Raw genomic sequence first — 22,771 nt, 5'->3', positions numbered from 1 at the left:
CTTACAATGGCCAACAAAAATCTCAGATACTCTGTCCCTACATCTTGCTCGCCAATAACAGTAACAGAGCGTAGAACCAGACAGATTGTTCCTTTCAGGGAGTAGATACAGCCGTCCTGCATGTCCAAGCCAATTTCTGACTGTGAGAATGATGTGCTGAGGAAAGACTAGCCTCACCTTCTCACTTCTGAGACTTCCAGTGTTGTAGAGAAGCGCCTAGAACATGCCCCTTATGCCTAAAGGCTACTTTGTCTGGGGGATGACAAGAAGTGACCTAAAGAGTCTTTTTCCTCAACAAAAAACATTCCTATATTGAAGCTAGGATAGGAAGAAAGTCCCAGAGACTGCCTACCCCAAGTATGACCCCCTGAAGTTGGCTTTCTTGAGGGACAGCGGAAGAAGAGTTTATTTGACTAATAGATAAGATGGGGGAAAAGAAAGCAAGTCCTCAATCATCAATATAAGGTAAAATCAATGGAAAGACTCACATTGATTTAAATTGACTTTGGATCATTACCCATAACAGCAACTAAGTTCGATAGGAACTATACCTCCATTTCAACACTAATATTCATCACTTCATAATGAAAATAAAAACTTTGCATTTTCTAAATCTTAACATTAACTCTTGGAGGAAAGAAGAGGGTTTTTTCTGGAAAAAATGAAGCAAATTAATTTTTTTTTCCAGTTTGGGTGATTTTAAAAAGACTGTACGGAATTTTAGTGAAGCATTTAATATTTTTATGTCCCTATACTTTGAAAAATGAGTCAAATTATACTTCCACAATTACTTGGTAACTAATCTCAAGCATATTCTTGTGCAGAGGCTACTTCGAAGACAAAATAAAGATCCATAGCTCACATACACACACGTTCAAAATTAGCATTTTTCAAAAACTAGGAAAGAGTCTTCAAAATTGAAGCTGACAGAAAAAACATGTCCAGTCTTCAGATTTGGACATGTGTGCATATTTTAATCAAAATAATTATTTACATACATGGTAGTGTGACATGATAAGTGTTTTATCAGCATGAGTTTGGGATGGCTACATTCTTCAAGAGCGGGAGTATGTTATGAAGACCATCCCTAAAATGATTATTCATATGCCACATAAGAGAAAAATTACTTTAGAAACCTTATTCATGTTTTTTAAAATACTTCTATATAAGTAAAATTTTATTTCCTCTAAATCTAAAACTGAATTTTAGAGCTTATACACCATAATTTTAGACTTTATTTTTAATCAAGGACAGTTTTTTTCTCCTTTTTACTGCTACTTGCCTCAGGCCTCGTCCAGACTAGGGGAGGAAAATCGATCTTAGATATGCAACTTCAGCTACGCGAATAACGTAGCTGAAGTCGAATATCTAAGATCGAATTACTCACCCATCCAGATGGCGCGGGATCGATGTCCGCGGCTCTCCGTGTCGATTCCGGAACTCCGTTCGGGTTGATGGAGTTCCGGAATCAATGTAAGCGCACTCGGGGATCGATATATCGCGTCTAGACTAGACGCGATATATTGATCCCCGAGCAATCGATTTTAACCCGCCGCTACGGCGGGGTAGTCTGGACGTGGGCTCAGACTAGCAATACAAGTGTGAGGGTAGTTTTTGTCTAGACATAACAGTACTGCCCTCAGCTGCATGCACACACCAACCACTGATTTTAATGGGAGCTATGCAAACAGATTCAAGGGCAGAATTTAGTCCATTAACTATTACATACCATGTGTCTACATAAATACTTATGTGTGACACAATCTACATAGTAGAAATTAACTGGAATATTTTCAGAATTAAGAGAGACATAAGAATTATCGTTTAAGGTAAACTGTAATTTAAGACTATTTTATAAAGGGATCACACCTAAGCATTGTCTGAATCTGTTCAACCTTCTTACAAAGCAAAACTAAAAGTCGTCTTCTGTTAAAAGAAACAAAAAAGGTAACATCATAATCCTGTTAGGAAGATGTTAACAGTGCATGTATTTTTACACCAACCTCTCCAACAGGAATCACTTCTATAACATACCTGTTATGTTGTAACAAAAAAAACTTAAGAAAAAGAACTAATTAAGTGAATAAAGGAAGCTGAAGACTTTAGCGTTTACTGTATCAAATAGCAAACTGAACTTTTAAAATAACTTATGTAAGCACACTGCCTGGCATGTAAAAATTCATAAACTGTATGCAGAATAAGTGAGAGTCATGAATGATAGGGATTTACAAGGAAATAAATACCTCAGATGGTTTTTGTGACATCATAAACCACAAGAGCAAAGTTTAAATGGGTTATGATATCACCAGAACCACACAGCGCCCAATATTCTTCATCAGTTTGGCCAATTTTTGTTTACCTAGAAATATTTCTAAAAATGCATAGATCCATGTTGACTTTCTATGCGACTGTTTCCTTCCCCATAAAAGCACATTGCTCCAAATGCTCCTTCATGTCTCCCCAAAATATCCTGATCTTGCTCAAGCTTTCCTGAGGTCTCCTATTTTGCTGTTCTAAAGTTGTCCCCCTGATCAGATATTCTCATAATTTTCATTCTCATGTCTAGAGATTGTTGTCAAGTTCTAGCTGCCTCTCACCAGTCTTCACATAGCACAAACCTGAAATAGCACTTTAAGCTTTTATTTTACATGTGTATAAAGCACCTTTCATCCTGAAGAGACTTTACAAACTTTATCTGAAATACAGTGCTACACAGGGGTCTACTACTGAAATCCAGCTGAATTTAGGGTATAATATTAATAGATTCACAGATATGAAGGGCAGAAGACCACCGTGATCATCCAATTTGACCTCCAGTATAGCACACGCCACAGAGCTTCCCCAAAATTATTCCCAGAAAGTATCTTTTAGAAAGCATCTGATCTTGATTGAAAAATTGTCAGTGATGGAGAATCCAAGATAACCTTTGGCAACTTGTTTCACTGGTTAGTTAGTCTCACCATTAAAAATGTACACCTTATATTTAAGTCTGAATTTGTCTAGTTTCAACTTCCAGCCATAGTATTATATCATAGTTTTTTCTGCTAGGCTGCAGAGCCCTTTTAAAATATTTGTTCCCTGTGTAGATATTTATAGACCATAATCTAGTCATCCCTTGACCTTCTCTTTGTTAAAATAAATAAATTGAGATCCTTGACCTTGTCACTATACAGTATGTTTTCTAATCCTTTAATCATTCTCATGGTTCTTCTCTGAATCCTCTCCAATTTATCAACATCCTTCTTGAATTGTGAGCACAGAACTGGATACAGTATTCCAGCAGCAACTGCAGCAGTGCCAAATACAGAGGTAAAATAACCTCTCTACTTCTACTGGAGATTTTCCTGTTTATGCATCCCAGGATCACATTAGCTCTTGTTGGCTATAGCATCACACTGGGAATCCATGTTCAATTAAATATCCACAATGATCCCCAAATCTTTTTCAGAGTCACTGCCTCCAGGGATAGAGTCCCTCATCCTGTAAGAATGGCTACACCATTTGCTCCTAAATGGATACCTTTACATTTAGCTGTATTAAAATGTATACTGCTTGCTTGGGCCCAGTTTACCAAGCAATCCAGATCAGTTACCCTATCCTCTTCATTATTTTCCTCTACCCCCAATTTTTGTGTCATGTGAAAATCCTAACAGTGCTGATTTCATGTTTTCTTTCAGATCACTGATAAAAATGTTAACTAGCACAGGGCCAAGAATCAATCCCTGAAGAATCTCACTGGAAAAACACTTGATGATTCCCTGTTTACAATTACATTTTTAAATCTGTCACTCAGGCAGATTTTATTTCAGCCATGCATGCCATGTTAATTTTATATCATTCAAGATTCCTAATTGAAATGTTGTGCTGTACCAAGCCAAATGACTTACAAAAAATTATTACATCAACACTATTACCCTTATCAAACTTTCAATCTAATTAAAAAAAATATAAAGTTAGTTTAACAGGATCTGTTTTCCATAAAGCTATACTAATTTTCATTAATTACATTATCCTCCTTTAATTTTTTATTAATCAAGTCTCATATCAGCCGCTCTATTATCTTGCCAAGGATCAATGTCAAACTAATGGTATGACTCATAGGCCTGTTTACCCTTTTTAAAAAGTGGCAAAACGTTGGCTTTCTTTCAGTCTTCTGGAGCTTCCCTAGTGCCCCAAAACTTATTGAAAATGAACATTCATGGTTCAGTGAGTCTCTCAGACAGCTCTTTTAAAACTCTTAATGCAAGTTATCTGGACCTGCTGATTTTAAAATGTTTAACTTTAGTACCTGCTATTCAGCATCCTCCTGAGAGACTAGTTGAATGGAAAGAGTGGTATCAACACCATACGATCAAATGATTATAAATGTGGTTATAAATGTGATCAAGTCATGATTAAGGCTCTGTGTTTGTCACAGAGAACATGGAACTCACAGATTCCGTGACCTCTGTGATTTCTGCAGCGGCCCATGCGGCTGGCCCTGGAGCCACCTGAGCAGCCCCGTGTCAGTCACAATGGCTGCTGCTGGGGCAGTCTCAGGTCCCCCACCCCATTCCTCCACCAGCAGGAGTTTGGGCGGGGGGGGCTCCGAGCTGGGGATTGGGTGCCAGGCGGTGCTTACCTGGGGGGAGTTCCCCCACAGGCTCAGGCACAGGTACCGCCCTCATAGCTCCCATTGGCCACAGTTCCAGCCAATGGGAGCTGCAGAACTAGGGCTTGGAGTGGAACGAAGGCAGCATGTGGAGCTAGAAGCTGGAGGGCCCTGCTTCCCATGAGCCAGGTAGGGAACCTGCCCCAACCCCAGGTCCTGCCAATCCCTGCCCTAACCTGCCCCACTTCCACCTCGAGCACCCAGGCCACTGCCCCAAGTTTTAGCCAGGGATATATAGTAAAAGTCATGCACAGGTCATGGGCCATGAATTTTTGTTTACTGCTCGTGACCTGTCCATGACTTTTACTAAAAATATCTGACTAAAATGTAGTCTTAGTCATAGTCACTTGTACGTGAAATAATTTTTTTGTTCTATGATCAGTTCTGCTTTATCTGCTGGGACATGGTCTAAAGAATTTCTCCAAGTTGGCTGCAATACTTTTTTGAGTTAAGAAATTGTCATTTATAATGTTTATAAATTCCAGGGATGTTTTAGTACTGGTATATTAGCTGCACAGCACAACTCTATAGCAGTTTATAATATGAAGTGAAGAATACCTTCTTTACAGAGCCAGTCTGAAAATGTGGTTCCCTCTTCCCATCCCCACAGAAAATTTTGACTTTTTGGTTCAAATTATTCATCAAAAACTGAAAATGTCTATCGAGAAATACCACCACAGAGCTTCAGGGACAGTTTGGCTGTCCCACGTCCCAATTCTCCTCTAAAGTATGAGTTTCCAGGCCAGACTACATGTCCCCTGATACATCATGTTTCTACTCTTTTTCTGAGACTGCAGCATGATGCATCTTGAGAGATGTAGTCTGGCCAGAGAACCCAGTCCATAGAACAGAATGAGGTAAATGAAGCACCCAAACAACAACTGCCATAAACCATAACAGCAGCAGTTCCAGGTAATTTTTTTTTCAGGTTTTGTGTACTCCATTTTTTTTTTCCAATAAAAGTTCTTCCTTTGTGGAGAACAGACATTTCCCACAAAAGATTTTAATCAAAAACCCAATTTTCTACAAAAAACAGCTGCAGCAGAAAAAAAAACTTTAAAACAGCCCTGCTCTTATTCAACTGAGGGAGAATTCAAGCTTCCAGAATATAATTGGCTACTATGGAAATTAGTCAGGGGGCATGAGTGTGCCAGGGTTAACATCACTATTCATGTGAAGAGTGGCAACTGATTGTTAGTTAACACAAGTAGTTAACATCTCCATTTTACAGCTCATTAAAAAGCCAGCAACTCATTTAATCACGGTGACCTACTCATTTACTCATCATTCTAGGATGGATATTGGTTCCATAATTACCAAGACTCTCAGCGAAAGCTAATTCAATCAATGGAAATTCTACCATTGAATTCAGTGGACTTAGGATCAGGCCACAAGAGAAGAAGAGTGTCATTGAATAGCTAACAGCACAGATGTTCTTTAGAGAGGTCTCTTTGGTAGACCAAGTTTATATAAAGCAAGGAAATCCAGAGTTAAGAGGTTAATCTTCCTTTGTACAGTTATCCTATTGTGTCCACGTATTGCTGTGAATATGATTCATAACATGATGGGGGTGATACAGACGGTCCCCGGGTTACGCAAACCCGATTTACGGAAATCCGGACTTACGGAACGGAACACTTGTGTAAGTCAGGGAGCTTCTGTACTGGACATCTGCATGCCTCTAATTAGTTGAAAAATACTAGACTAGACTAAAGCCCAAGTATTCTCATACATTCAATAAATTTAGGTAATTAAAATACATTACATGACTATTATATTTTTGAAAATCCGATTAAACCTAATCCATTTGATTGTATCAGATATCTAGAGAAACTGCATTTTTTTCAGATAGATTAATACTTCCTACAGATACAAGTACAGCATATGTTAATCTCAGTGCCTATACCTCCTATACTGCCATCCAATAAGACATGCCGACAATGATGTGTTTTAGGACCCATGTGTTTTTTGACACCATCATAAACTTTCAGGAAGATGAAATTAGGCTGTCACTTAAGCAGCTTCCAAATCTAAGCTCCTCTTCAATTTAAGGACTATACAAACTGTATAGTAAATTTGAAATGAAAATAAAACTTTTAAAGCAGGCCTCTGGATTTCCTCCCATGAAGGAAATACAAGATGGTGACCAATTTCATGAATGACATAGTGAGAGTCACACTTTCAGAGTCAATAATAGCACTGAGTTAAAAAAAAATCCTAGTATTCAAGCATATGGTTTGAACTTCCGTTTTTTGCTCAGTGAAGTTTTGCCCTTAACCTACCCTTTTTTATAAATCAAAACCATAACAATTAAACTGTTTTAATCTGGAAACTACAACTCAGTGGTAGAACAGCTCTATCTTAGTTGTAATGTAACCTAACAGCTATTTGACTATAAATGTAAATAGCGAACAATTGTTTTATTTGCTTAGCCATGCACGAATCCATCTAGCCAGCCTGGGAAGAGTTTATCATCATCCCTGTTGCTAGTTATTGATTAATATACAACAACATGGCTAGCAGGCAATAACTGTATTCATGCTAGCTACTGATGGGCTAAACAAGCTATTAATGACAAGGTGCACGTCAACACTTAAAACAGTCAGACTGTGTTGCTTGACCACAAAAACAAGCAGGTCATCACTCTATAATGTTATACAATATGAAAGGCACAAATGGGATCTCTCCGTTGAAAAAAAAACCAACACTCATACGGCTCCATGTTTCTTTTTTGGCATAACTGTTAGAAAACAACACCACTGAGAATTGCAAACATTATTTACTCTCTTTCTATTCTGAGGTTTCTACAACTTATTTAATTCTGTAACTCGAACTATCCAAAAATAATTTATAAAGTTACAATTACAATGTTTTAAATAAGTGTACTATGCATCACTAATTCTCTTAATTAAAAAGGTATGTGTATAGATTTTCCCATTAATTTTTTTTCATACTGTCAAGCAAAATTCTTCAGACCTTAGAAGTGATTCAGCCCTTTATGGGCACAGGAGAGTGCAACCTGATCACACTCCTAACTCTGTAATGGGAGGCACACTGGAGGGCAATTCCACCAGGGTGCAGGCAATATTTCTGTCAAGCTGTCTAATTTGTTCACTCGGAGGGGCAGTCTTAATTGCACCTCAAAACATCATACCACAGAAAAAACCAACTGATGTATGCATGTGAAGTCTAAAAAATTAATTTTCTTCATTTCATGACAACAGCTACTCTTTTTAAATTAGAAAATATTTTCAGATGATGACCTACAATACGTTTCACATGTTTCTGGAAAAGATATTCTATTTTACGTAATTCAGTCAGTTGCACAGATAGAAATTAGATACCAAGATGGTAGGCATCACAGAAATACTTGGAAGTACCTAGACAGATTGCAACCATATGAATACGGTAGTGAAAAGCATATGGATGAAAGGAACATGCATTTAAAGGAAGAGTGAAGATTACACCACAACTAACATGGGTGCCATTTCATTTTTAAAAATCAAGGGATAAAACAGTCTATCTAATCGATGCAAAGTATTTTCTTCTCTTTTTAATATCAGGTTGTTTTTTTTTTAAATATGGGCAGTGAGTTTGCTATAATCAAATGACTAATTTTTCTTGCAAATGTGCCTATAATCTGTTGGAGGTGAAGTACATAGGCTTGCATGAAGTTGTCTAACTATAAATTTAGGATTCTAGTATGAATCCTGCTTTCAATACATAACACAAATCTCTATATATTTTGCAAAATCAGTTTCTGTGTTTGCACATGTACGTACAACAGCTGTTTTTCCAAAATTATTAAAAGAGTTCCTAACTAAGTATGGAGGCTTTTGTCAAGTCCTTTATAGAAGCACAAGAGAATAAATATATCTGATGAAGACAAGCTTTTATTAAAAGATATGATGTGTACTTATACCAACAATCTTTTAGTGTTGACAACTTCCAGAGATTATCTTTCCAGTGAATTTACCGCATAATACTAGAGCACTAGTTCTCAACCAGTGGTATGCATACCTCTGGGGATACACAGAGGTCTTCCGAGGAGTACATCAACTTATCTAGATATTTGTGAAGTTTTGCAACAGGCTCCATAGAAAGCACTAGAGAAGTCAGCACAAACTAATATTTCATACAGACAATGACTTGTTTATACTGCTCTATATACTATACACTGAAATGTAAGTACAGCATTTATATTCCAATTGATTTATTTTATAATTATATGGTAAAAATGAGGAAAAAAAGCAATTTTTAAGTAACGGCGTGTTATGACACTTTTGTATTTTTATGTCTGATTTTGTAAACAAGTAGTTTTGAAGTGAGGTGAAAGTTGGGGGTACACAAGACAAATCAGACTCCTGAAAAAAGCACAGTAGTCTGGAAAGGTTAAGAACCCTGTACTAGACTACAGTGCTTGTGCCAGTGAATCAGACTCCCCTTTTTTCAGAGGTTCCTAGAAAACCATTCAGCCTCTCCTTGCTTAACCTGATGGTTTGAGGTGACATTATAAATCAGACTTGCATTTTCAGCTATCATACTATTCCCAATTTAGTAAAAAGGACCAGCCATGGTCATCTGTCAGGACAACAGCATCTTTATAATGCATTAGAAGTAGTCTCCGAACCCATTAGATTACAGCAACCTGACAACACTAAAGGAATGAAACATTTAAAAAAAAACTAGCATGCAAGATCCATTTCTCAACTACTGTAATATTTAGACATAACCAACTAGTTTAATTACATGCAGATTCAGAATACAAGTAGGGATGGAGTTCTTGTCATTCCACAAAAAAGAGAGTTGACAACTGTGCCATACATGGTCCAGGTCCTCTCTCTCCTGGAAATACACAGGAAGAGTGTGGTCCACAAGCTTCTACAAAACTCATACTTTCCTAAATGGTTACCCACATTCGAGAATGTGACCATGCATGAGGAAACAATAAGCAACTGCTAAAAATTACTTGCATTCAGCAGTGATAATTACATCCTTTTATGGTTCATGGCAGAGAACAGTATAAATCATTTTCTGTATACCTAAATGAAGACTTAAATCTCAAAAGTTCTCACACTGTATTTAGAGAAGAGAGTGTACTATTGAACATTTAGATGTAACCATCATCCAGCCAATGACTTAAAATGATCCATTTACATGAAATGCTTAGCGTTCTGCTGATCACTGACATTAATATACTAATCTTGATGAATTTTGCACTTATAATACTGGATTTTCAGTTTTGATGAACTGATTAGTTTTTAACGCTATGTATGTCTTGCTTTCACTTGTGGTTTGAATATGTTTACTTAAACCAAAAAATATTTTGCATCTCAATTATTATTTTATATTGTACAACTGAATAGAATTTAAATCAATACATTATTCATAAGAAAAAGACAACAGAAAAAACAAAGCTGTGCACTTCTTTCAAAGACTTCAGATTACTAAAACATACCATATTTATGCATGCAATATTTGATTTTTTTTTCCTTTAAAAACAGAAGTTTGTTGTTTTTAGATCAGGATATGCCAAAAATCCAACACCAAACAATTTTTGTTTATAATTAAGGCAATCATCAGTGCAGGATTGTAGTCCATTTTATTTCATCTCTACATCAAAACAAGTAATTTAAAAAAATTAAAATTCCCTTGAAACCATAAGATAAATGAAAATGTAAGTGCCTTCACATAATAACAGTGAGATGACCCTCTGGGAAATGGTTGACTCTCTCAATTCAAGGTATTCAAAGCTCATTCAAAAGTGTTCATTTGGAATGCAGATATCAAAGATGATGCAAATGTTCAAGAGAAAATTAGAACTTACCAGATGTTCTAATCCAGCTTTGATGTTTCCAGAGTCCCTATAACACAAGAACAGAAGTTGTAAATAGTTGCTAAACCCTTGTCTATAATGATTTATGTTTAACCCAAAAAATGTCAAAAGAAAGTCATGTAAATTCTTGACTATCTTTCTAATGTTCTTAACTTTTACATCTTGACTATTAAAAACACAAGGGAAAAAACCGTCTCATTAAAGCCAAGATTATTTACCTACTTAAACTCCAAAATTTTACTTTCCTTACAAATTGTTATAACCCAGGAACCCCAGGTCCTACTAATCCAGGGGGTCGCAAGGTTATTATGTGGGGGTCATGAGCCACCCAACTCTGAATGCAGCGTCACTGCTAGCAGCAGCACAGAAGTAAGGGTGGCAATGGAGAGCTAAGTCTTATGTGACAAGTGATATTGGCCAAGTTTCTTCACACCCCAATATTAAACAGTAACTATTTTTTAAAAAACTTTTCTGCTTATAACAATATTTCAACAAAATGTGTTTTAGTCTTAATTGAAAAGCAGTGAGAAAAGGTAAATTCATTTTAAACAACTGGGTTGTGAATTTAGCATTTTAAAAAATGTTAAATATAAGAAATGTGTTTTAACTTATAAGAGGTTTGCTGCGTGAAAGGGGTCACCAATACAAAAAGTTTGAGAACCACTGTACTAATCCAAAAAAATGCTTTATACATAAAGAACCAGTACTTCATAGAAAAATTTAAAAAAACAAATACAAAACTTAGTACTATCACATCAAAATCTATATGCACTCCCTGTCTGAGCTCCCTCTACCAGAACTTTGTTAACAAATGTTCTGAGCATTCACAAACAAGGGACATAATGAATTAATTGTACGTTAATTAACTAGATGGCAGGGATGCTAGAACTTTAAATATTTCTGTTCATATCAGTTGCAAAACTTTAATGGACAGATAGAAAAAATAAGGAAAAACACAGAAAAATACAAAAACTGGAAGGTTGCAAAGGACCAATGAGAAACTGAAGACACTAAGGCAAGGAAAATGTAGACTGAAAACTTAATCTTTAATGCACACTGCTGAGCACAGATACAGTGCAAGTTTGCCAAGCTGGACATGGATAAACAATTTCCCCAGCTGAGTGAAGTGAACAGGATAAAATGCCTTCTCTCTGGCACTTCCAAAAAAACAACAAAAACATTCAGTGATGACAGCCAGTTTCTGCTTTCATAGATTCAACATTAAATCTGTTTCTAAACTTAACTATCCCTTTTCTGTTGATGTCGCAATCATGACAAACAGAAAAAAATGACCTTCCAAGCAATTAATTCCTAGGTCATATAACAGTGTTTACCTATGTGTAGAATATACTTTTTCAACAATTACGCAGACGTATAAAACCAGAAATGGCAAAACAAACAACCCCCCCCCCCCCCGAAATGGTAAACATCAGCTCTTTCTATTTTGCTAACTAGCAAAATATTAAAAAAAAAACAGGTTTAAAGGTTACAAATACAAAAATATTGAAGGAAATGTAATTTTAATGCATCCAACCTAATGTTACTTTTGAATACTCCAGTAATTATGCAATCTCCTTTTATTTAAGACATTTTTACATTATCTAGTTTTCAGCATTTGACATTACATTAGTCTCACACAAAAATCACAAATTTTAATATACGAAGCTAATTTTGTATTCCTTTTTGTTAATTATTTGGTGTTAATAATGTTAGGCTCTTTTATATGAAACTAAAGTATTACTTTATAATTTTGACAAAGCTTTCAGTAAGTATACTAAGTATACTTATTCTCTTCAAATTCATCTGAAATGAATTCACAGAAAAAGCTGGGCTTCTCTTATATTATTTTTTTTTATAACCAAAACTTCCTATACAAGATCATATATTATTTAGATAAAAATGAAGTCCTGTATATTTTTTCTGTGGTGCTAAAGATCCTAATGAACTTAATTTACTAAGCAGCAGGATCCAAGACACTGATGTAGGAAGCTTCCAGCTAACGGTATAAAATCTGCCCTCTTTAGTGGTCTGTCTCCTGTGCTGTCCCTGTCATGACTTCATCAATATTTGTGCAACTCCGTTTGCCCTGTGCTGAAAGCAGACTTAATTCAATTATAGGTCTCAAAACTGATAAAATGGTCCTGAAGTGGAAAATGGGAAGAGATTATTGGCAAATGAATAAAGATTTGTATCGACCTAACACACAAGAGTACAGCAGGGTTTTGTGGGAGGGGGGGTTGTTATTTTTTTCAAATCGTTCTGTCTTAAGTCTTCTGGGAACAGTGAGTTTCCCTTCCCCTCATGCAGCACATCGATTTCTGAATTAGACTGCAATATTAAATAATTAATATACTTGCCATGATTGATGTTTTGCATTAGTTGAATATTAGGTTATCAATCAAAATCCACTTGGTTTAATGTAATAATATTGAAAAAGTGTCACTGGCTGTTCATCCAATTTGTAGTTGAGGCAGCACAGATAGTAATATTAGTGTAACACAAGGCTCTAAAGCAGGAAATGCAGTGGTTGAACATACATAAGGCAAACATTATGAAACTAACTAGGACAAGACTGAGATTGCCCTAAATAAACCATGTGGCACCTGTCAGTTTCAATGTTAGCATCTTACCAGCCAGAGGACGCCATGCATCAATCATACAATGACAGCTAGTAAAAATGTAGCTAAGACAAAATTATCTTTGTTGTTCAAAAATGTATTCCTTTAGGTAATAAGACGACACTACTACAACCAATGTTGTAGTCTAAATATTGTATTATAAAAAAACTGGAACTGTTGCTAAATCGTAGTCACAATACATTTAAAAACGACTACCAAAACATTAACTCACCTAAGATTTTAATAGAATACATTATCCTTTTTAACACTGTAAATGGCGACAAGAGCTGTTTTATGCACAGCCTCAGATTCAGAGTTTAAAAGGAGCTGTGCAATAACAGATAGCTAATATCAATTTCATATTCACCAATAATATTTAGCTTCCCAGAAATTTCATTCATTTTTTCCACATTACATTCTCCCCACAATATACACATTTGCCTTTCAAACTATTAGTCTACAAAGCACAACAATATTTAATTTTTATGTTTGTTGGATACAATACTTATTTGTAATTTACTTCTCTTGCCCCTTTACATCAGCTCTGGAGTTGTGATTTTCCTCTATTATGAATTTCTACTGTAAAGAGCTATTTTAAAAAGCTTACATTGAAGACAGTAAGCACACCACTCAAACTAGTTCAAAGGTGAAGTTAAGTTAGGAAAACATTACAGCTGAACTAAATTTGAATCATGGCCATGAGAGATCTGTAACAACAAGCCAGGAATTCAATGAGGCAAGTGTAGCCATCTTTGGATTACTTGAAACCACAATGTAAGTACCTAATTGAGTTCATGTTAACTTATTGAAAGTTTATGGAACAAAGAAACAGGTTATATCTATTTGTTGTAAACACTGATTTACACCTACACATATACTGACATATTGTATATACTCGATCATAAGCTGGTTCGTTTATAAGCCGACCCCCCCAAGATAGATAAGTAAAAATGGAAAATGTTTATGACCCATTCCTAAGACGACCCTATAATTCAGGGGTCAGCAAACTTTGGCTCCCAGGCCATCAGGATAAGCCGCTGGTAGGCTGAAATGGTTTGTTTACCTCAAGCGTCTGCAGGCACAGAGGTAAACCTAAGTAAACAAAGTGTCCTGGTGCACCAGCTGCTTACCCTGATGGGCCGGGACAGCAACTGGTGGGGAAATTTGCGTGGGGGAAGAAGCTGGAGGTCAGGGGAGTAATCCCTGTGACCGCCCCCCACATGACCCCACCCCAGCCCAGGACCCCCACACTCTCCCCATCCCATGCCTTCCCACCTTATCTGGGGAGAAGCAGGGGAGGATGTCTCTGGCCTGGCTGGAGCTTCTCCAGCAGGCTGGGCAGCGCGGCTGCAGCCTGCTCCAGCATGCCAGACTGTGCGGTGTGGCTGTAGCTTATTCCAGAGGGCTGGGCCAGGTGGCACGGCCGCAGAGTGCTCCAGCAGGCCAGGCAGCGTGGCCACAGCCTGCCAACCCCAGAGCTGCAGCTGCTTTGGAGGATTAGGGGACAGCAGCGTGGCCAGAAGTGGAGACACTCTCGCCCCGGCTCTTCCCTTCTGTCTCTGCTGGCTGTGCTGCCTCTCCTTGCTCCCGCTGTTGGGGGGAGGAGCTATGTCCCATCTCTCCCTCTCTATACCCGTTCATAAGCCGACCCCCTTCTCTGGTGCTTCTCTTTTTTACTAAAAAAAATTCAGCTTATGAACGAGTATATATGGTATGTAAATACACATATATATATATATGTATAAAGCCAAAGAGTTAATCAAGGTTACTGAAAAAAAATTAAAGTAGTCATGCTCTCAACTAACTAATGATTTCACAAATAATTTACCTGCATTAATGCATTCAATTTAATAGTAATTTCACAATCAGGAAATATACAACTATTGTTGTTCTGCACATTACAGTTAAACAAAACACTTCAGCTGCTTATACGTAGTCCATTTCTTCATTGTTATTTGCAGTGGCCATAAAGCCAATGCTCCCCTGCTGTGCAATGTTTAGAAAGAAGCTGCATAATTTAACTACAAGAGGGACAAAAGTGACTGGTGGGGGGGGGGAGAGGGACTGGGAGTGAAGGCTGATATGGGGAGATGCAGACTGGGAGCTGGGTGATGGAGACAGGAAATAAAGGAGAGGGTAATGTGTGTGGCAAGAACTGAGATCAGATGAAGAGCTGGGGAGGGAAACGGACTTGTTGGTGGGGAGGAATGGTAGGGAAGGAGGTGGGGCACAGGGGAGACAAATCTGACGGGATGCAGAGGAAGAAATGACTGGCTAGCCAAAGAGGCCAGGACAAAGAGTAGAGGGAAAGGGGAGCTTAGATTGGATGAGGAGCCTGGTGAGGGAGATTAGACTGGATGAGGAGCTAGTGAGGTGTGGGGGTGACTAGAGGCCAGGATTGTGGGTAGAGAGATTAAACAAGGAGCAGGAAGGAGAGGAATTGGAACTGGCTGAGCAAGATTAAGGGGTGACTTGACTACTATATGTAAAGTACCTACTCACAGAACAAATATTTGATAATGGGTTTTACAATCTAGCAGAGAAAGGCATAACTCCACTATATCCAATGGCTGGAAGTTGAAGCTAGACAAATTCAGACAGGAAAAAAAGGCATACATTTTTAACAGTGACTGTAATTAACCATTGGAGCAATTTACCAAGGGTTGTGGTGGATTCTCTATAACTGGCTATTCTTAAACCATGCCTGGACATTTTGCTAAAAGAAAAGCTCTAGGAATTATTTTGGGGAAGTTTTATGGGCTGTGTTATAAAAGAGGTCAGAACAGATGATCACAATAGTCCTTTGTGGCCTTGGAATCAATGAATCTAAGATGCCTGGGGAAAAGAGGCTGGGGGTTATGGGAGAACTATGACTGGCTGGGCAAAGAGCCTATCCTTGGAAAAGGTTTACCCTTCCCCCAAACAAGAGGTGCGGCATGCTGAATGTTTGTTATCCTGTGACTGATCAACCTCAACACAGAAGGGACCATATTTCAGTAGTGCTGTGCATTTATAATGTTTCAAGTATTCTGGGATTCCTGCAATGAAAGGTATTGCCTAAGAGGGCATATTTTATGACCTCACCCATATTTAACAACTTGGGCATAGAAGCAGATTTCTGGCCAATACAGTATTAAAAAAACCTTCTTCCCAGAGAAAATCTCTAGAAGTAAGGGATCATAACTAAAAACTGACTAGAGCATGTACTAGTACGCTGTGCCCAGGAGATCATGTTCACTGGGGCCACACTCCCTCCCATTTAATTTCATCTACACAGATGTTAGATGTTTTTGGGGGGCCCCCTCAACTCAGGATTGCAGTACCCCTTTTCCCCCTGCTCTCATGAGCCCACCTGTACCTTAATTAGGCATGAAATTATTTTATTTGGTAAAAAGAAAAGTCTAGAATAAAGGTCTCGATATAATTTCTCCTTAGCAAAGGGTAGTTTGGTTATGCCAGAATGGAAAAAGACATTTCTTCAGCCCCAAACTCAGATATAGTAAAGCATCTACTTCTGTGTCATTCCCTTGCATAGCCATTAAAATCACATTTCTTTTCCCCTTCTCTGCTCTGAATGAAGAGCCTCGTATCAGTTATCATGCACTGTCCTATTTGGTGTCATATTATTCAATTCTGCAAAGCACTTGGAAATGTTTCTATTCCAGATGCTACAGTGAAACCTAATAAACACACTCACCCAATGGACTGCTTTACTTCTGGCCACTGTAATGATTGGGTGCGTACTGCAATGCAATTAATACTGAGGTAGTTTCACAGCAGCTGTGTTTTCACTGACCACTAAGTCAGGTGATGATGGTTAGTCTGTGATTGTTAGCACATGTTTATGTTATATTTTTAAATAAACAGTATAAAAAACAAGAGGGGAAACAAAAATATGTATGAAGTCTGAGTTTAATATATGCTGTTGTTCAAGTCAATATTAGCAAATGTCTTGCATATCATTCATTATCAAGACGGACACACAGCAGTCCACTCCTAGTCTCTCAATTACATGCTGAAATCATTATTGACTAATTCTTGAAACTTCGATTATGTCCTTGGTGATTAAATTTCTCTGCAATAGCTTTGTGGCTAGAATACCAGGTGGCATACAATTAACCAAAGCCAGGGCTATAATGAATTGTCATTTGCAGTAAAATTTCAAATAACTACAATAATATCTGCTATTACTGCATCACCAAATTTGACTTAGCTAGAATGAGTGTATATAGTCATCAAAACTAGGCATTAAATTGCAGAACCAGTAACCTGATTTCAACATAACAGACTATTGGCATACTCCTCGCCACTGACACATTACTGTAAGAAGCCCTGAAATCTTTGGCCCTCATCAGCACTTCGTTACTGTCTTTAAACACACACATACACACAATTACATTTGATGTGGACACTGAAACTATGAGATATAAATACCATAATGCAGTTAAATGCAAAAGCCACAACTTCATATAAAAGTGGCTTTCAAACTGTGGGTCGTGACCCAGTACTGGGTTGCAGAATGCAAGGCACTAGGTCGCGGTGGCTCTGGTCAGCACCACTGACTGGGCCATTAAAAGTCTTGTTGGTGGTGCTGCCCAGCTAAGGCAAGCTAGTCCCTATCCATTCTGATACCACATTGTGCCCCACAAGTGGCCAAAAGCAGGTCCAGCTCCAAAGTGGGGGGTAGGAGGGACGGCATCACAGGGCTCTGCACACTGCTCCTGCCCCGAGCACTGGCTCCGCACTCCCATTGGCTGGGAACTGGCCAATGGGAGCTGGAGGGCAGTGCCTGCAGGCAAGAGCCACAAGAAGAATTATTATGCCCCAAAACAATAGAAGAAATAGATACCTCTACAGGGAAATTTGTCAGGAAGGTACACTCTCCAAAATACATATACAGATATAGATCTGGAATTGAATTCAGATTGGGAAAAAAATATTTGAACAAGAAGTATTTATTTCTAGTATTTAAAATGAAGTGATAAAATGCATTAAATACAGCTGCCCCGATCTGTGTCCTAAATGACTGTGAACAATGTAGGATGACCAGACAGCAAGTGTAAAAAATCAGGACAAGGTATGGGTAATAGGTCCCTATATAAGAAAAAGTCCCCCAAAAATCAGGACTGTCCCTATAAAATTGGGACATCTGGACACCCTAGAACAATGTTCAAGACAAAAAAATTTGCTAAAGGCCTTGTCCCACACAACATGGTAGCTGATGACATTCTCAGCATGTTAGGTGGGACAAAGGGTTGGCAAGGCATCAACATCAGTAATGAACTCAAACTCCTGACCCCAGACCACTCTGGGACTTGACATAAGTGTTAAAGGAACCAGAAGGATTTTCCGCTGCTCTGCTGTTACAGGGCTAGAACAAGAGAAGGTTCGATTGCCAGCCAGTCTCACAATAACATCAAAAGGATTTTGAACAACTAGCTTCCCAGCTCCTAATCATCTCTAAAGAAAGGAGAATGGGTGCAGCAGACCCCGCCACTAGTCCCATGAAGACCTCAAGAATTAGATTAGGGGTTCTCAAACTTGGGGTCAGGAGGTTATTACATGGACGGGTCGCAAGCTGTCAGCTTCCAGCATTTATAATGGTGTTAAATATATAAAAAAGTGTTTTTAATTTATAAGGGAAGGTCACACTCAGAGGCCTGCTATGTGAAAGGGGTCACCAGTAAAAAAGTTTGAGAACCAATGAATTAGACAGAGCCTCCAATTACTCACAGGGACGTCAGGATGAGGTGGAGATGGGGGCACAGAAAGGCACTGAACCAAATCTCCCAGAAGACTATTCAAAATTAACTAGAAAGGGAAATCTGTGACTTAAGGGAGAGGGCAAGGGATGTTTTTGCATCCTTCCTCCATGTAAGCAATGCATGGTTTTAAAGAGTGCATTGTTTTAAGTTTAAGAGAAGAGAGGAGAAGGTGTATAAGCACAGGTGAGGCTCCTCCTTCAGGTCTTAAGTAGATGAACTTGCAGTGATCTGAAATGAGGAGAGTGGCTCTTCATTACAGTGTAGATATTTATTTTGCATTAGCTTGTGCATGCTAAGTAATTTATGCCAGATGAGCATAAATTACTTACTGTATATGTGCAGTATGCAAATTTATCCTGAAACAAAATTAGTGGATTAAAGTTAAGTGTCTGTATGTAAAACTTCAAAGCAATTTGCCCCACTATCCCACTCCCACCAAGTTTGCATCATATTGCAATGAATGAGCTTAGCTACGAAGTGTCAGCAGAGTGCTGGCTGGAAAAGTAGGAGCCTCCAGTACTTTAGCTAAAGGCAGGAAGAGACTTAAAACACAATGCAAGGACTAGCCATGACAGGGAGACAAAAGAGCCCCCCCCTAAGATTACATCTACACTGTACACATTTTGCAACAGCATGTAGGGTACATGTAGCCACCCACCACAATGAAAATAGGCTGTGTTCACAGGGCAATGTGTAGATACCCATCAATGAAACGCTCTGGCAGAGCCTTTCCCCGTTGGAGTCTTTTACAGCAGAGGGGAAAGGCTCTGGAAGCTCCACACTGCTGGAGACTCCCTGCTTCAGGGAAAGACTCCTACAGCAGGGACCTGCAAGACAGCAGAGTCTTTCCCTAGAGTGGGAAACGGCTTGGGCAGCAGTGAGCTGCCACAGTCTTATCCCAGTGCTAGAGCCCTTCCATTCAGAAAAGAAAGGCTCAAACAGCAGGTAGGCAGCAGGAAACTACTCTGCTAAAAATATCAGTGCAAATGGCAAGGCACTGCTTGGGCAATCAGAAAACCGAGTAGGGTACATACCCACATAGTTCAGGAGTGCCTTTATTCTACTCACCAAAGCAGTGCATCACTATCTACACCACTATTTATACCCATGCTAGAGGAGCATGTACTGTACGTACTCTACACACCACCAAAAGGAGTGTGCAATGTCAATGTACCTTAAATTAGACTGGGTTACAATTCCAACTTTTGATCATGCAGTGTGCCTTCCCTTAGTGTACTCCTGAGGGAATTCTGTGCCAATACATTAAAAACTCTGCACACACACAAAAATAAAAATTCTGTGAATAATATTTCAAATTGCTGCATATTTTATTTGTCAATAATGTGGAGGCTCCAGCATGGCAGTGGGGAGCACAGGCCACTGGCCTCATGGAGGGGGGAGATCACCTTGCAGCCTCTCTCCCCCTGTCCCGGGACATGGACTTGGCAGCGAGGCTGCACCCAGGCCTGATACAGTGCAAGGGCTGGGCCTGCCTCAGAAACCCTAACCTGCCCCTCCATGCCATGTGCACCAAGATAGCAAGCAAGAGGGACAGAGTCTCACACAGACGCCAAGCCCTGGCCCCTGATCCAGGTGTGGGACAGGCAGGCTCAGCCCAGCAGGATTCAAGTGTGGGGGGGGGGCTTAGTGTGGGGCAATCTGGGTGCAGGCACCTTTGGGGGAAGTGAGGTCCAGATATGAGAAAGATCTAGATGCACAGGAATTTGGAGTGTACTGGATGCAGAGGAATTGGACTCTGTAGAGGGGCCCAGGTGATGAGGGGCGTGTCTGGGTGTGGAGAGATGGGACTCAGCAGGGGAAGCAGGGTGGACTCAGCAGGGGGGGTCTGAGTTCTGAGGGAGTGGTGCTTAGGGGGTGCAGCTGGTTGAGGCTTCCTGGGGTGGGGAGCTCATCAGGGTGAGGGTTTAAGTGCAAGGAGCTCAGCAGGGGTTGATCTAGGTACAGGGTTCCTGATGCTGGAGGAATGAGTTTCACTGAGGGGAAGGAGGGTCTGGGTATTGGCAGGGGGGGTGGATGCAGGAGGGGTTCTGGATGCAGAGGCTCGGCTGGGGTCTGGATGCAGGGAGGCTGGCTCTGGATGCAGAGAGAGGGGCTCAGCAGAGGTCCGGACGCAGGTGGGCATGTGACCGCTTTTGTGGCTTCACTTTGCTTCCTTGTCAGAAAGTCATTTTTCTGCGGGGAAGCAAAGAAATCTGCAGGGGAAACGAACGCTGTGTGTGCATGCAGTGGCACAGAATTCCCCCACGAGTATCAGTAACATGGTGTCAGCACAACTCCTGTGCTATCATTACACCTTATGACACTGATAACAATGTTGACATTGATGAGTAATACTGTTAATATACATAATCAAAAGAATAACTTTGCAAAGCTTAAATAACTATTTTATACAAAACATGCCATGTTTAATAAACGTTTTACCAATCTACTCATAGCAAAGAATCACACACATTTCATACCTCAGATTGCTCTAAGTTTTTAAAAAGGAAACTGAAGAAAACAGACTGTAGAAAATTTTAAGTCAAATAGCACTTTTAAATATCATAACTAACCTTACAGTATGTTTTATAACCACAAACTGCAACAGGAAATTCAAGCAATGCCTAAATCACAATAAACACTTGCAACTGATCTTATAACTCAAAACAGACTTTTTATAGACCTTTTTAATGCCTGTTGAAATGGAAATCCTGGTGCAACCTAATTATAACGGTGCTACCACCCCACTATAATGAAAGAATAGTTGAGTAACATCTGTATCACAAACTAGGATTTCAACATATTTTATATACTTTATCACACATGCTTCCATAGGCTTCCACATTTTCTTCAATGACAATGTTTCAGGTTATAATGTGGGCTAAAATATAACAGGTGGGATTTTCAAAAGTGCCAAGTGAATTAGGTGCCTAACTCCCATTGACTTTCAATAAAAGCTATTGAGCATGCTCAGTAATTATCACGCCCATGTTTTGGATTTTTCTGGGCACTACTAGCTAGGTTACCTATTCTCTACGCAAAGATGATTCCTGCAAATCCATTTGTCTTCTCCACTACTTTTTCTCCTTCTTTAGTCTGAAAAAGTAATCATATGGACTTAAAAGCAAGTAGAGGTTACACCTATTCAGCAACAACTGTACAATTATGTCAAAGCCTATGTATAGGAAAGAACATGCACCTGACCCATGAAAGAATAATATTTGAAATAAACTTTCTTAAAATAATGAAGGAAATAATTTGCAATCTTCTGAAGACAATCAAATAATATATCACAATTTAATTAATAACTAAAACTTAAATATTTTACACAGATCATCCATCTACCCAATCTGATTCAAAAGTAAGGAGGTTGGCCTGAACATAGGTGAAAAACGATTCATGTTTGTCTTAAATTTGCCTTAATATGCAACATCACGGGCATATCTGACATATGAAATTTTAAGATGTGTAACTTTTTCCCATCTGTAAAACCAGTAATCAAACATTAAAGGGCCACAGACAACTTGAAATCTAATCAAACTGAAAAATCAAGTTACTAGTAGTTTCGGGTACTACATTTGCCCCGAGTTTCTTGTTAATTTTTTTGGATTTGCATCCACATTTTCCTGTATTTAAAGTGTGTGTGTGTTTGTTTTTCTCTCCCTAATTGGGAAGATCCGCACAAACAGTAGAGGAACATGACTATGCAGGAAAATACTGAAAATGACTAAAGTGATGGCAAATGCAGAGTAAACAGATGGGGGGGTAATTGGCCACAATATGGCCTTTATTCTGGTGGTGCAAAGCAATTAGGAAGCTTGCCGAATGGGCTACCAGGGAATTACCCTTGCATATGGACACTCTCAGGGCGGTGCACAGCCAAACTAGTGGCTCTATGTCA

The 22,771-nt window shown here is 39.0% G+C and overlaps 1 protein-coding gene across 1 annotated transcript in view; it reads right to left on the bottom strand.

Moving 5' to 3' along the window:
- The window catches only part of RSRC1 (arginine and serine rich coiled-coil 1), a 355,820-nt gene that overhangs the window by 190,645 nt on the left and 142,404 nt on the right, over window positions 1-22,771 (bottom strand). The window contains exon 5 of the mRNA XM_050963724.1: window positions 10,479-10,515. Within this exon, the coding sequence (XP_050819681.1) occupies window positions 10,479-10,515 (37 nt within the window). The remainder of the gene's footprint in view (window positions 1-10,478; window positions 10,516-22,771) is intronic.

The sequence above is a fragment of the Gopherus flavomarginatus genome, chromosome 8, assembly GCF_025201925.1.
Source record: "Gopherus flavomarginatus isolate rGopFla2 chromosome 8, rGopFla2.mat.asm, whole genome shotgun sequence".
NCBI classification, from domain to species: Eukaryota; Metazoa; Chordata; order Testudines; family Testudinidae; genus Gopherus; species Gopherus flavomarginatus.
The sequence above is the reverse complement of the archived record's forward strand: the minus strand, read 5'-3'. Positions and strand labels throughout refer to the sequence as shown.